Below are 14,963 nucleotides of genomic sequence, written 5' to 3' on the forward strand. Positions count from 1 at the left end.
GGAAAGTAACGTAGAAATTGTCTTTATCCCGCAGAAGGCCCCATTTATGTGTGTTGATTTACAGCATTGCCAGTAGGGTGGTTGATCAACTTGAATTGTAAATCGTTAGAGGAAGCGGTCGTGATCTGTTCGAGGTGCTCTCCCGTCAGTTTCATGGGAGAATATCAGGTTACCCCGCATACCGGCTGAGATATGAAGAACGCCCTCGCAATACGAAGTGTTGGCCACTCACCTGCGACGTTCGGGGTTCTTCCTTGGAGAATCAAAATGCAGATTGTTGCCTGAAATGTTCTCTTGACTGAGAATGTATCGAATGGTGCGGCGGGAAAGGCATTAGATTCGGCAGATGCCGGGTTGCTCCAGTTCCTTGAATGTCATACTACAAACAATTGATGCAGACCAAGGGCACAGCAGTAGCAGACAATTCGACAATAGAACCACATACTGTTAGTTCCTCGGAACTCTATCCGTGGTAGGGGGCTCATACCATCTCTCGCGGAACTGGGGAGCAGTCTTATCAGCTTACGTCAGCGTGGGTACTGCCAGTTTGGAATGTAGCGTCTTGAAGTGTGATCAGGTGTATAGTACTACTCCTGGTCTCCGTAGACAATGTTTTCCGCTCGGGGGTTAGCTCTGAACGTCACCACAGCAAGCGTACAGCTTCGCGTGCTCCACAACAGCGTTTACCTTTCCACGCGGCTGAAGTTACGAGGCACTAACTATAGCTTTGGCTGCTGAAATGGCGTCGTTAAATGATCCAGGAACTGAGTAGTCATTTGTAAGTTTATCTATTAGTGTCCTTTATCCTTCGAGATACAAACTTGGCCTGAGTTACCTCCACATACCACAATGTTTACTCGGTGTTTCACAAGTAACATACCGTCTGGAAGCAAAGTCAGTCATTGTAATTCTGCTTTCTGACTAACATATCTTTCTAAAAAGCGAAACAGGAAAACAGAATCTATTTAGTAATATTTTTCTTTGAAGCTTCCTTCAGATAATATTGATGGTCTAAACTTGAGTCTTTAGACTCTAAAGAATCTGTTATTGTGATTTTTCAAGTAACCCTGGACCATTTCGCTCATCACTTGCAGATCAAAGATGTTGTAATTTCGGACCCGTGACCCCATCATACCAACGTTGGTACTGGCTGTCAAACTATAACGGGACAAAGGAAACAAGACAAATTCTTACTCCAGAGACCCTTCAGATACTGCGTACTTTCATGTACACTGCAGACCTGTCATAATATTTCAATTCAGAAAGTGTCTGAGACATTCTTGTCATTTCTATACAGGGATCATATAGTAAATGTGTGTATGTGTACATTATGACACTTATAAGGAATAAATATTAGAAACCTGATAATAGAAATCGAAAGCGAACCACTTGTAACGTGGTACTTTCAATTTAGTAATACTATATTAGGATATGTGAGAAACACTGCCTCCTGCCTAGCATGACCTTTGCTTGATGAGGTTCTGCATTATCCTGTATACATTTACTGCTTCTCTTCTACATGTACTGCTGTTCACTATCACTCTCTCTTGGAGCTGAGCGCTTCTTGAGAAACGCCAATTGTGCAGCCACTGAAGAACTTCCCAACATTTTATGGAACTCGAAGATTCATTACTGTGTTCACAACAGCCCTCCACTGGTCCCCATCCTGAGCCAGATCAGTACAGTCCATACCACCCCACCCTACATCTTTAAGATCCATTTTAATATTATTCACCAACCTACGTCATGGTCTTCCTAATGGTCCCTTTCCTTCTGGCTTCCCCACCAATATCCTATATGCATCCTCTTTGCACCATTCGTGCTACATGCCATGCCCATCTCATCCTCCTTGACTGTTCACCATATCCTCCTTTATTTAACTGCACAAAATCTTTTTGTTGTTGTAATTTTCACTTGTATTCGCAGTAGTCGATCGTTTTTTTCTTACGTAAATTATGATCAAAATTTGACAAGAAATTTCGTAAGTTGAAATACGCATAAGATAGCTTGATAGCCCATTCGTAGCATTGCGGTGACACAAATAAAAGGTAAAACTCAGAGAAGTTATATCTCAGATGTTCTTGCCTTAAGGTGATGTGTATTTCATGGCTTCAAAATATTAGACCATGTAGAAGGTAATATTGTAACAACGTTATGAAGAAAATGTTTTCGTCACTCAGGTTTTTTGGTGGAGATGCAATGACAGTTATAGTCACCTAAAAACATTTCCTTGTTCAACGGTGTTAATTCCCATGTAAAGGTAGAAGTGAAGTTGTCCCTGTCTTTAATTAATTAAACGCTTCACGAAGACGTATGGGGTAGTAGAGGTGGAGCTCCACCATTCCTGACCACGGAACTAGATTTATGTGAACGGTCAGGTTCATTCCTCTACCGCTTTACGTCCGGGGAAAGAACCCTCCTTACCCATTGGGTAGAATTGGCCGCGCCATAGCTCAAGCGGTTAGTTGCTGGCTTCCCACCGCGGCGGCCAGGGTTCGATCCCGGGTCTGGTCAAGTGGGATTTGTGGTGGACAAAGTGGCACTGGGGCAGATTTTCTCCGAGTACTTCGGTTTCCCCTGCCAATCTTCATTCCACCAATTGCTCCACAGTCACCCTCATCTATCATCTGGGGCTAGTACAATAGGCCAGAAGTGGCCACAGTACAAGGGACTTAGTCCCACCCCACTAGCAATAAAAGAAATACCCACTGAGTAGGATGCTTGGTGGGCCCCAGCTGAAAATCGAACCCAGGCATTCCAGGCCGTAGCCTATCGCTATACTGACTGAGCTATCTCGGCTCCTAATTTCTACTTTCATGGAAGGTTACCTCAGTAAAGGATGTGGGTTTTCAAAGACACGTTTCCATATAAAAACTTCATCAGCATATACTGATAAGTACTACATTTACTTCCACCAAACAAGTTCGCATGGCCGCCATCCTTATTGTTTATTTCGTGTAGTTAAAGTATTCCAGATATGAGAAGTTCCCATAACATCATATTCGTATGAAGTTTCATGAAAGTCAGTAAATTAGTGCCAGTGATGTATGTTTCCGGGTGGAAGCTGGTCTGAGACACGTTAACAGGACCGCTAGAATTGTGGAAATCTAGGTAGTAAGTACGGCTGTGATGTGGTGGCTTTCGATTTAGTTCAAGAGAGTGTACGTTTACGCTACTCCGTACATATAAGCAGAAGAGAGATATGGCAGACGCCCCTCTTCCTTATCAAACTGCAGCAATTAACAGGCAGTGACACAAACAGCATCGCTTCCGAGTATTTCGCATTGGCAGGCTTGAAAAGCTGTACTGTTACCAGCGTCATATTGTTCCAAAGCGCCACGTATAGCGGATTCATATTGGCAGCCGCTTTGTCAGGTAACCAATGAAATCATTTAACACGGAGTTCCAAGCAGAACTCATATAAAGCCTGCTCTTTTGTTGCGTAGGTTTGTAATCTTACGCGCCCGTTCTACAGTCAGGAGAGATGAGATAATTTAGAACAATTAAAGACGGCACTAGGCTAGACCATATTAAGAATGGAGCTATTTGGAAAGAACTGAAATTACAGTAAGTTCAAAATAATATAGATGAAAGCAGGCACAATTAGATAAACTATTAGGATAGAGTATCTGATGAAAGAACACCAGTTTCTATAACCTCAACCAAAAAAACACAGAGACCGAGCAAGACTTTGGGAAAGATAAACTGATTATGTGAGGTCGGAACAGGCTTGATTGCCTAATGCTTGCAGTGAAAAGGAATATGAATATTCTATCAGCTAAAATTGCTATAATTAATAAACCACATACATCCTTTTACACTAACATTCTCAGCTTACTCACATGGGCCTATTGTAAGCCTACGATATGTAACTAATTTTAATTCTCTTAGTGGGGGGTGGAGTCCAACTGAGTCCACTCGGCACGGCGGCCACTGATTGGCCTATTGCAGCCTGCCCCGGGTGATTATGATGATGGAGAATTTGGTGGATTGAAGATTGGCAGGGGAAACCGAAGTACTCGGAGAAAACTCGCCCCAGCGCCACTTTATTCACCACAAGTCCCACTTGAGCAGATCCGGGATCGAACCCGGGCCGCCGCGATGGAAAGCCAGCAACTAACCGCTTGAGCTATGGCGCGGCGTATGATATGTACGTATATAATTGTGACATGACGCCTGAACGCCGGAAGTGTGCAATCAGAGATGCACCGTAGAGACGTCCATTGCTAGACAATAGCTCGCTAAGGAAAACGCATCCACGGCAACAGATAAGCTTGTAGAAACCAGACTACTGCTACGAAATTGACATACGTTTCCGCGGCAACGGTCAAACACAGACTAACAGAGGAACTGTGAGAGGTAGTGATCTCTGTTCGGTTCGCCCCGTAGGTATAACGGGTGACACGAAATTGATTGGAGAGTGAGAAAAGATGAAGACAGTACGTTCCTCTGAAACCGGCAAACCCGTACCACGCATCATCACAGCACAGAAGTTGTCCTCTTCTATGCATACGTTAAGTAGAAGAAGATATGACACAAGACCTCGGACCCGAGTGACGGGTGTGGGGTTGCTTGAGTGGAGAATGTTTGTTCAAAGTGTACCTAACCTTGATTTCGCTGTGCTGTCGTGAAGGCCCGTTCTGAACTGTGTAACAAAATATGACCGGTAGGCCAAGGCTAGGGACTTTCCACTTAGAGTGACGTCATACTCGAGGACATTCTGACGGGTCCTCATTTCGGTATTATTATTATTATTATTATTATCATCATCATCATCATCATCATCATCATTCCTCTAACAGAAATTAGTACCAGGAATCTCCCTGGGGAGTAAAGCGCGGCCGGCGCGTAAGACTGACAACCTTACCGCCATCTGTGGGCCGATTGTCTAGAAAATGTGGGAGCCTCGACGTCTCACAACCCTATGGGCCTCAACGGCCTGTTACAGGGATAGCTTTACCTTTATTATTATTATGGCTCTATAGCCCTTTTGAGGGCCGTGGCCGCTTTTTCAGTTTCTTAATGCTGTACACAGTCGATAGGACTCCTTGGACGGGGGATCAACCCCTCTCAATAACTCTACCTACACACAGGACAACACAAACAGAATAAACGTACACAATACAGACATCCATGCCTTAGTGGGATTCGAACCCACGATCCTAATGTTCGAGCGAGCGAAGACAATTCATGCCTTAGACCGCGCGGCCACTGTGATAGGCAGTAACATTATGGACATGAATTTCCAAAGGAAACATTTCTCATAATGTTCGGGCTGACGTAGGTTTGTTAGAATCTACCGCGGAAGCGCCGACAATGTGAAGTTAAATTTCCAGGCCGGAGTCCTTACTTCAGACTAGAATGGTAGTTCTGAATAAGGTATGTTCAGAATCCTGTTTCTGTTCTTGGGATACGGGTGTAAGAGATTGACTTTTACTGGAGTTGTCTCGAAAGGTACTGCTGGAGGAAAGGCGTAATTGAGGACTGGAGAAAATTGGATAAAGAAGAATTTCATGACTCGTGCGTTCTTTGAAGCGAGTATGAGAAAAGGTGCCTGCAGATGAGGTCATGTCTTTGCATCTGGGGGGGGGGGGGTTCTTCAGGAAGCTTGAAACAGTTTGTTCTCAGTTGGTAAAGGAGACGGAAGACTATTTTGACACAGGCAGTATTTGAGCGACGTGAGAAGAATTTCCTGACAGAAAGCAGAGAGACGCTTCAACATACAAATTGCCTTCGAAGAAGATGCCAAAAGCTTCTAAGCCGAACAGTGGTACTGAAATGATGAAGGACAAATTGTTTTCAACGAAATTTTATTTTATATATTTTTCTCAACATTAGTGACATATGTACGTCTACTTATGTAACGGAATTTTATATGAAGTTCCCCAATAATAGTAAACATGGTAATGGAAGCTGACATGTAACTCATTTCAAGTTATAATTTACTCACTACCAGTACCACTAAATGACCCGGGATAGCGCAGCCGGTATAGCGGCTGCCTACGGGCTGGAAGACCGAGTGGTCGGAGTTCGAGCCCAGATGGTGGCAAGAATTTCCTCTTCTCTGCGTCGTCCAGACCACCTCTGGGCCCCATCCAACCTCCTATCCAATGGGTACCGGGGGCTCTTTCCCCGGGGCGTGAAGCTGACCTCTCACCTCCAACTAGTGCCGAGGTCAAGAAAACGTGGGTCTATACATTCTCTCCCCATACGCCTTCATGGAGTAGTGCTTAATTAGTTAAGCACGCGGACAACTTTACCTTACCTTAAGCGGTACCGTTAAGCAAAATAAGTACATAAAACGAAGCACTCTAATTTAATCGCAGCAATCTGACAAACATAAACCAGTAAAAAGGAACTCTAAGGAAACCAGAATTAGCTCACATTATGTACGGTGCATCAAAACTGGTCTAAACCAAAGGGGCCAGTTATATACATACGTAGAAGCGTGTGGAAGAGGAATGTTCTTATATTTATCTTTTTCAGCCTTCCTTTATCTCCCCCTTTCCTTCATTCACTTTCTCCATTTCACTGTCTTTCTTTCTCTTTCATTATTTTATTGTTTCTTCCGTCCTTTCGCAATGGAAGAACATACTTGAGAGACGGAGAAATAGATGGGAGAATAATATTAAATTGGATTTTAGGGACATTTATTGTTAAGATGTGAGATGGATAGGATTTTGTTGCGGTATTTTTGAACACGGTGCTGAAAGAACTTTCTAGAAGTAGCAACGGATTTTTGGAAAAGTTAAATAACTATCAGCTTGCCGACTACGAACTTGCATTATGCACGTAATTAATCATCAGTCTGTTGGTTTTTCTGGTATGTTAAAGCAGTTGTTTGACAAGTCATTTGTAGTGTCGATTTCCGTAATCATCATTTGATGCGGTGTGGTATTGGTATATTAATTTATTACATCATGTTACTGAAGTCTACAAGCTCATAATAATTATTTTTTGCTGGCTCTACGGCCCTCTTTGGCCCTGGTCTCTGATTTTTCAGTTTCATTATCATTTTGCAGAAGGTAGGACTATTTTGAACGAGTGATCAGCTCGTCGCAAGGCCTCTACATAAACACAGGACAACACAAAGACATACACGTACCAAATATTCATGACTTGTGTGGGATTCGAACCCACGATTCCGGCTTCCTAGCGGGCGAAAACAGTACATGTCTTAGAACGCTCGGCTGCCGTGACCGGCCGTAATACTGAACAGTCATGATAATCCCAATCGTGAAGTATGCCAATAGACGGTAGTGCTCATAAACTACGAAATTTCTGTAACCCTGCTTTCGAGAACCGACTTTTCCAAGTGCACGTGAGATAAGATATTTAAAATTTCGTTAACTTCATACGAAAGCATGAGGAAAGTTAGCCCTGTAACAGGGCCACGATAGATCAAGAGGTTAGTCGTTGGCTTTCCACCGCGGAGGCCCGGGTTAGAGCCCGGGTCTGATCAAGTGGGATTTGTGGAGAACAAAGTGGCGCCGGCGCAGATTTTCTCCGAATACTTTCCCCTGCCAGTCTTCATTCCGCCAAATTCTCAGTCATCATAATCAGCCGGGGCAGGTACAATAGGCCAAACAGTGGCCGAGGTGCCGAGTGGACCCAGCTGGACTCCACCCGCCACTTTCCGAAAAAAAAATAATAAAAAAATATCCGTGTAACAGGTCGTGGAGGCCCATAGGGTTGTGAGTCTTCGAGGTTTCCACGTACAATTGTTCTCGAGGAGATGAAAACCTGTATTTGGAACTTCATAACTTGTATTCTTCTCCAAGTATAATTAGAATGATCAAGTCAAGGAGGATAAGGTGGGCAGGGCATGTAGCACGAATGGGGAGATGAGGAATGCGTATAGGATATTGGTGGGAAAGCCAGAAGGAAAGAGACCACTGGCAAGACCAAGGCGTAGGTGGGTGGACAATATTAAAATGGATCTTAGAGAGATAGGCTGGGGTGGTATGGATTGGATTGATCTGGCTCAAGTTAGGGACCAGTGGAGGGCTCTTGTGAACACGGTAATGAACCTTCGGGTTGCATAAAATGCTGGGAAATTTTTGAGTAGCTGCAGAATTGGCTCCTCCAGAAGGGCTGAGCTCCATGAGTAAGTAAGCATAATTTAGTATAGGCGTGTGATTTTGATTTGTTCTTTCTTAAAATTGAAATATAGGTATACGTTTAAAATGTGTGTTTATTGCTTTTGCAGGTACATCATTGCGAGGCTCGGAACTTTCTCTCACAAGTGAAGTACAGTGACACAACATACGCACAGGATCGCCATTTTGAGCGTCATCAGCCGAAGCCATGTCGTACACTACAGAGTCTCCTTACATTCCTAATGGGAACGGTATGTATACACAGCATCTACAGGTGCTGGAAATAAATGTCAATTCGTAATTAATAAAGTTTGATCTAGGGCACGCGGTAGCGTAGTTGGTTGAGGCACTACGCTACAAGCCGGAAGGTCGCGGGTTCAAGTCCCGATGAGGTCATTGGATTTTTGTCAATTGACCTAATCCTTCCAGCCGCACCATGGCCCTGGGGTCGACTCAGCCTCTAACAGAAATGAGTACCAGGAATTAATTAAATAACTTTCCTGGGGCATAAAGCGCGGCCGGCTCGTAAGGCTGACAACCTTACCGCCATCTATAAGCCAGTTGTCTAGAAAATGCTGGAACCTCAACATCTCACAATCCTATGGGCCTCCACAGCCTGTTACAGGGATACCTTTACTTACTTTACTAGAAAGTTATAAATTAAGTACAATAGACCACTGTAGGTCGCGGTGCAAAAGCCGAGAAGGCCCACCCCTTATACATTCATTTATACATTCAAGTTATAAATTTCTTTCTTAAACTTTTCCCGTCCATTTGCAATATTATTCATCTTAAGTTCTTATGCGTATTTACTAAGAGCCTGGATAGCTTAGTTGGTACAGCCGTACAGCTACTTACTGGATGACTGGGGTTCGACTCCCGCCGGAGGCAAGAGTTTTTTTTTCTCCACAGCGTTCAGACCGGCTCTGGGGCCTAACAAACTTCCTATTCGAAGGCTATAACGGTTCTTTCTCGAGGAGTAAGGCAGCCGGGGCGTGAAGTTTGGCCATTAACCTCCATCTAGTGTCGAGGTAAACAGTGGTGGAGCTATATTTCCACTCCCCCCATGCTCCTTCGTGGTGTTTGATTAATTAAGCACAAGGACAACTTTGCCTTTGCCTCTGCTGATCATGCAGGTTGACAACAAGGAATTGAGGAGAGGAGGCTGAAGCAATAGCCCGCTCAAGGGCTTCTCAAAATAATATTATGTTGGGCGGGGCATGCAGCACGCATGCATGGTCTTTGTCGGAACACCCGGAGGTAAACGGAAAATTATTATGTGAATTGCTATTAACTTCTCAAGGAGGACTGCGCCCCAAAGTTAATTAGTTATATTTACTAACCATTGGTGCTCCGTGAATTTGTCGGTTGATTTATGGTCGCTAAATAGCGCATTTCTAATTCTAAGCGGCCACAATTAACACCCTCAATATTTTAGTTTTTTTTTTCTTTCTTTCTTTCTTTCTTTAGTTCTGTCCTTCTCTTTGTGTCCATCTCTCCCACACCACCCCTTCTGTTTCTGTACAGTTCGACCATAAAATAAGTGGAACCAAATGCAGAATGTGCTTCTTAGTGAAACGTCGTTTATAAAAAACTGTTTGCATATTGAGTGAGTGCGATAGAGCTTTAGGCTTTTATTATTCATAGTACCAAACTCTGTGTCTCATAGAATAAAATAATGTATTTAATTTTATAAAGAATCCGTAGTAAGTAAGTACAGGTATCCCTGTAACAGGCCGTAGAGGCCCATAGGGTTGTGAGATGTTGAGGTCCCCACATTTTCTAGAGAGTCGGCTCATAGATTGTGGCAAGGTTGTCAGCCTTACGCGCCCGCTGCCCTTTACCCTCAAGAACATTCCTAGCACTCATTTCTGTTAGAAGTTGAGTCGACCCCAGGGCCATAGTAGGGCTTGAAGGATTATGGCAATTGAAAAAATCCAATTACCTCACCGGTACTTGAACCCGCGACCTTCCGGCTTGTAGCATAGTGCCCCCAAAGAATCCGCAGAGGTAACCCAAATGTCTCTCTTTTCCATACTTTCTTTAAAGTGGACATCTTGCTTGAGAATTGTGCGGAAAATTTATATTTAAAGAATTTCCTAAAATATTCCATTTGCGAAATATTGCTTTCAGGAATGTTAAGTAATTTCGTGATATCTGCCTATGGGGCACTGCATGTTTGGAATTACGAACTGTTAAAAGTTGTATGTCAATTTTTTTATTTATATTTGCTTTGAGGACGTCTTGAGGGAAGGACAGAAATATACAAAGAGATCCTTATGAATACACGTTCGGTAGTTCAGCCATCTCTGCCGACACACGAGACATTTTCAGCACAAATTAAAATGACTTTTCATTGCTGGTGAAACAATTTGTGAATACTAGAAATCATGATTTACAAAAATAACATTGCTTCAGTAATTTTTACCGTCTATCAGCTGCGAAACATAAGCGTTGACGCGTGAACTATTCCCTCTGCGAAGAAGAGAATCGTACAAAAACTAATATACTTTGGTATTATGTCGTTTACATGTAGCAGACAATAGTTGATTTACGGGCTATTTATTAATTAGTTATTCTTAAATGGAAGGGACTATGTAAAGAAGGCTGCCGGTCACGGTAGCCGAGCGGTCTAAGGCATGCACTGTCTTCGCTCGCTTGGAAGCCAAAATCGTGGGTTCGAATCCCACCCGGGGCATGGATGTTTGTGTGCGTTTTTCTGTGTTTGTGTACAGGTAGAGGCCTTCCGACGAGCTGATCACTCGCCCAAGGAGTCCTGCCGTACGTGTAAGATCTAGTAACCCGAAGTGAAACGGAGAGTTTCATGGAGGTAGGCCTAGGCCCAAAATGAGGGCTGTAGCGCCAAAGAAAAAAAAATGTGAAGAAGGCTAAATTTAAACAAAGAAATACAAGGAATCTGTAGGCACACTGCGAAGTCACTTTCTGTGTCCCACGGTGCTCGCCCATTTATGTTCTGTCATGAAATTTAATAATACAGTGTGTACACAAGGCATTATTTACATCGCAAAGTACATGCAATGTGGAAGCTACTAATAGTCTGTTGTGTACGTGGAGTTAAAACATGTCAAAAAAGGGAACAGAATGTTTTCTAAGACGTTCTTTACTATAAACCACATATTCCATCTGGTGCCATTTTGCAGATCATCTTACCAAAAAAGACTGCACTTTACAGAACATTTACCTCATTAACATTTACAGCTTTAAACATTTTTTCTTGTGCCAGTCCTAATTGATCGATAGTGTCAGAAATCATATTGTCACTGGTTCTTGGTCAGTGCATTCCATGTAGAAATTGTACAAACATCCTACAATAGATTTAGAAAAATACTGTGTAGCCTGTAGTCCGCAAGCGAACTATACCGACCGAGCGACCGCTACTTGTCGGCGAAGTTAGTATCAATTTTAGCGGATAGAGGGTGTGGCGTGGTCAGCGCAACAAATCCCCACGGCCGTTAATCTCGGTTTTCTAGACCGGATCCGCTATTTCCTTGAAATAGATCCTCAATTATCATCACGAGGCTGAGTGGATCCCGTTACAGACGCACTCTTTCTCAGAAAATCTGGTAGCGCCGGGAATCTAACCCGGGACCTCTGGATCTGTAGTCAGGAAATCTGACCACTAGACCACAGACGCGGTCACAATAGATTTAATGGCACTACGAATTAATTTGCGGAGAAATCGGTTTTTCCAGGGGGAGACATTTCTGATTGGAGAAAACACTTTTTTGGCAGTGTAAATATAAGACGCTTATTGTGACATGTTCGATTTAGTGCGCAGTACAAAGAAATCATTACAACTCATGCGTAGTATTTGTTATGCATTCCGACCATATTGTTAGCTGCTTTGCCTTAGTTTTGACATTTGAGAGTGGAACGGAAGGTGTAGATTTTTATATTGAGTAAACACGTACATTTGTTGCTAAATTATGTTTTTAGCTCAGTCGGTATAGCTACGGGCTGGGCGGCTGGGGTTCGTTTCCCGGCAGGGGCAAGAGATTTTTTTCTATTCTACAGCGTCTAAACCGGCTCTGAAGTGCACCCAACCTCCTATCCAATGGGTACCGGGTACTATTTCCCCGAGGGTAAGGCGGCTGGAGCGTCAAGCTCACCACTCACATCCTAATTCCCAGGTCAAGAATTGTAGAGCTACGACCCCACTTCTCCTTATGTCATCGTGGCATGGTGCTTAATTAGTTGGACACAGAGTCAGATTTACCTTTCCTTTAATATGATGCCGAGTTTCAAAAAATGAAATGAAGAGTGTAGTATTGTCACAGTGGTTATTTGTATCGCGTGACTAAATCTCATAGTTATGTGTTGTTAGTTGTTCGGCAAAACTACATAGTTTTCTATATATAGAGCTCTCAGTTTCCGGTCTAGAAAACCGAAATTAACGGCCGTGGGGATTCATTGCACTGGCCAAATGACACTCTCTATCCGCTGAAGTTGGCACTAACTTCGCCGACAAGCGGCGGTCGTTCGGTCGGTATAGTTCGCTTGCCGACTGAAACCACGGAGTTAGTTTTAGTTAGTTAGAGCTCTCAGTTTGTTTTCCTCAATTCCAGCACTGTCGAGTTGTACCCCCCTTAGGAATGCACATTCAAATAAAATATATGGCAACATTATGCTGCAGATGTGCCCACCATGAAGCCTCTCCACCCACACAGTATTATAGGAAAGCGCTGTGTCATGCTCCTAGCGGGATTGAAGCCCGCCATTCCAGTGTGTACGCTTCCAAGATCCGCGAACGTGTAGACTATTGAAAACGTAGATTTTACAGGGTTTTAGTTAGAAACAGCCTTTTTATCTTCTAAACGTAAAGGACTAATTTCCATTATATGTACACCTCATGAATTCTTACAGGAATGCATTGACAAGTGTGCATTATCGACAAGAAAATAAATAGCATATAGTGTATGTGCAAAATGGGATGTATTGTCGTAAGTTTTATTTATTAATTTATTCTTCGTACGTGTCTATGTAATATACGTTCTGTATTAACTAATTCCAGGATATATTTTGTCTGGCAAGAAATGCAGTTGTTTTTATTAGCCACACCTGAAGCGAATTTCTTTGAAGTGCATTATGGATATCGAAGGCGTCAAATAGATTGAGATTTCTCAGAACAAAATATCGCATGCCTTCATGAACACTGTGATGAAACTTTACGTTCCGTAAAACACAGGATTTATTAGTCAGTTAAATAACATACTGAACCATGCAAGTTAAATAAACTGACTTCACATAACTGACTTTTTAAGAGCTGCAGAGTCGGTCAAAAAATTCCTGTTAATACTGTTTCGAAGAAATCGAAGGTTCAATCATTATCATATTTACAATTATATCCCATTAGATCCTGCCTTAAGCCAATTTAATTCAGCCGCCATTTTCACTGCCTACTTCTCGAGGATTCCTATTGATATCCATTCACATAGGCTTAGCTCATCTAATAGCCGCTGCCTTTGAGGTTTACCGAGGAAATTTGCATACATTTCTCATTTCATATATGCATGCTACAATCGTCGCTCATCTCATCTTCGGTGATGAGTGCACATCATTGAAGTTCTTCCTTATGTAATTTTCACAATTCACCTCTTAATTTGACTTGGTCCCTCATGGTCCATCACACTAGCAATAATATAAAATATTAATAACGCCGTCCAGTGTGATTGATAAATGTTGTATTTCTCTAATCTCTCATCCTTAACCTGTTTCGGTCGTAGCAACTATCTTCAGAAGGACATTATCAATACATACGGAAACTACTATTGCAATGTCACGGATATAAAATATTATCCTGTAACAATTACTACGATGTGCATGAATTTGTTGAAGCATTTATAAATTATTATAATTAGTCTATTTAGAGAGTATTGTCCATCTGAAGATGGTCACTACGACCAAAACGTGTAAAGGATAAAGATTAAAAAACCAAACAGCTATCAGTCACACTGGACAGCGTTAATAATCTTTTATTCACCTCTTACTTTCTCTAGTTTGAACATGTTTTTTTTTCCTTGGCACTACAACCCCAGTGGGCCTAGGCCTACCTCCATGAACTCCGTTCACTTCGGTTTTTCTCGATCTTACACATTCTGTAGGACTCCTTGGGCGAGTGATCAGCTCGTCGCAAGGCCTCTACCTGTAGACAAACACAGAAAAATGCACACAAACATCCATGCCCTGAGTGGGATTCGAACCCACGATCCCGGCTTCCGAGCGTGCGAAGACAGTGCATGCCTTAGACCGCTCGGCTACCGTGACCGGCAGTTTAAACATGTAGACAATTAAAATTTATACCGTCTTGTATTTCTCTACAGTTGGATAGAGGTGTTAAACCCGCGTAGTATATCACAATTGTGGCCCTGTGTTCACAACTGAAAGAGAGGTAACGGTCTAATATTTTACAGGCCTGGTGCAGACTCTGCCATCCGAAATGGTACCACAACGGAAGAGCAAGGACCGGGGTCGCTACCCTCCTTGCAATTGCTGCCCTTATGGCTATCACATCGACCTGGACTTCGTGAGGTACTGCGAAGCTTTGTCGCAGGGCAGCGAAATGTCGGCCAGCAAACAAAGACGCCGGGAACGGCGTCGTCAGCGCCAGTCCATGGAAGTTCTTCTTGGTCTCACAAGCCCAACGGTGTGGAATCTGGAGCAGCAGCTACCGAAGGTATATACCCAGAAGAGAGTTCGACAGATCTTTTGGTAGTGAAACATGTCTTAAAATCTTACAAACCCTTCCTCCCCCATTGCAAGAAAGAAAATAGCCCCTACGGGAAAAAATTATTTAGTTCAGTTCCTTTATTAAAGTACTTTCTGGCTAATAAAAGTCTATGAAGC

General features: G+C 42.9%; 1 protein-coding gene across 4 annotated transcripts in view; it reads left to right on the plus strand.

Moving 5' to 3' along the window:
• LOC111862311 (KN motif and ankyrin repeat domain-containing protein 2) overlaps positions 1-14,963 on the plus strand; it is a 104,202-nt gene that overhangs the window by 33,491 nt on the left and 55,748 nt on the right. For all 4 annotated transcript variants that reach the window (XM_033750622.1, XM_033750621.1, XM_023847590.2 and 1 more), the window contains 2 exons: positions 8,210-8,350; positions 14,531-14,793. In XM_033750622.1, the coding sequence (XP_033606513.1) occupies positions 8,308-8,350; positions 14,531-14,793 (306 nt within the window). In that variant the 5' untranslated portion in view covers positions 8,210-8,307. The remainder of the gene's footprint in view (positions 1-8,209; positions 8,351-14,530; positions 14,794-14,963) is intronic.

This window comes from Cryptotermes secundus, unplaced genomic scaffold (assembly GCF_002891405.2).
Source record: "Cryptotermes secundus unplaced genomic scaffold, Csec_1.0 scaffold179, whole genome shotgun sequence".
Classification (NCBI taxonomy): Eukaryota; Metazoa; Arthropoda; class Insecta; order Blattodea; family Kalotermitidae; genus Cryptotermes; species Cryptotermes secundus.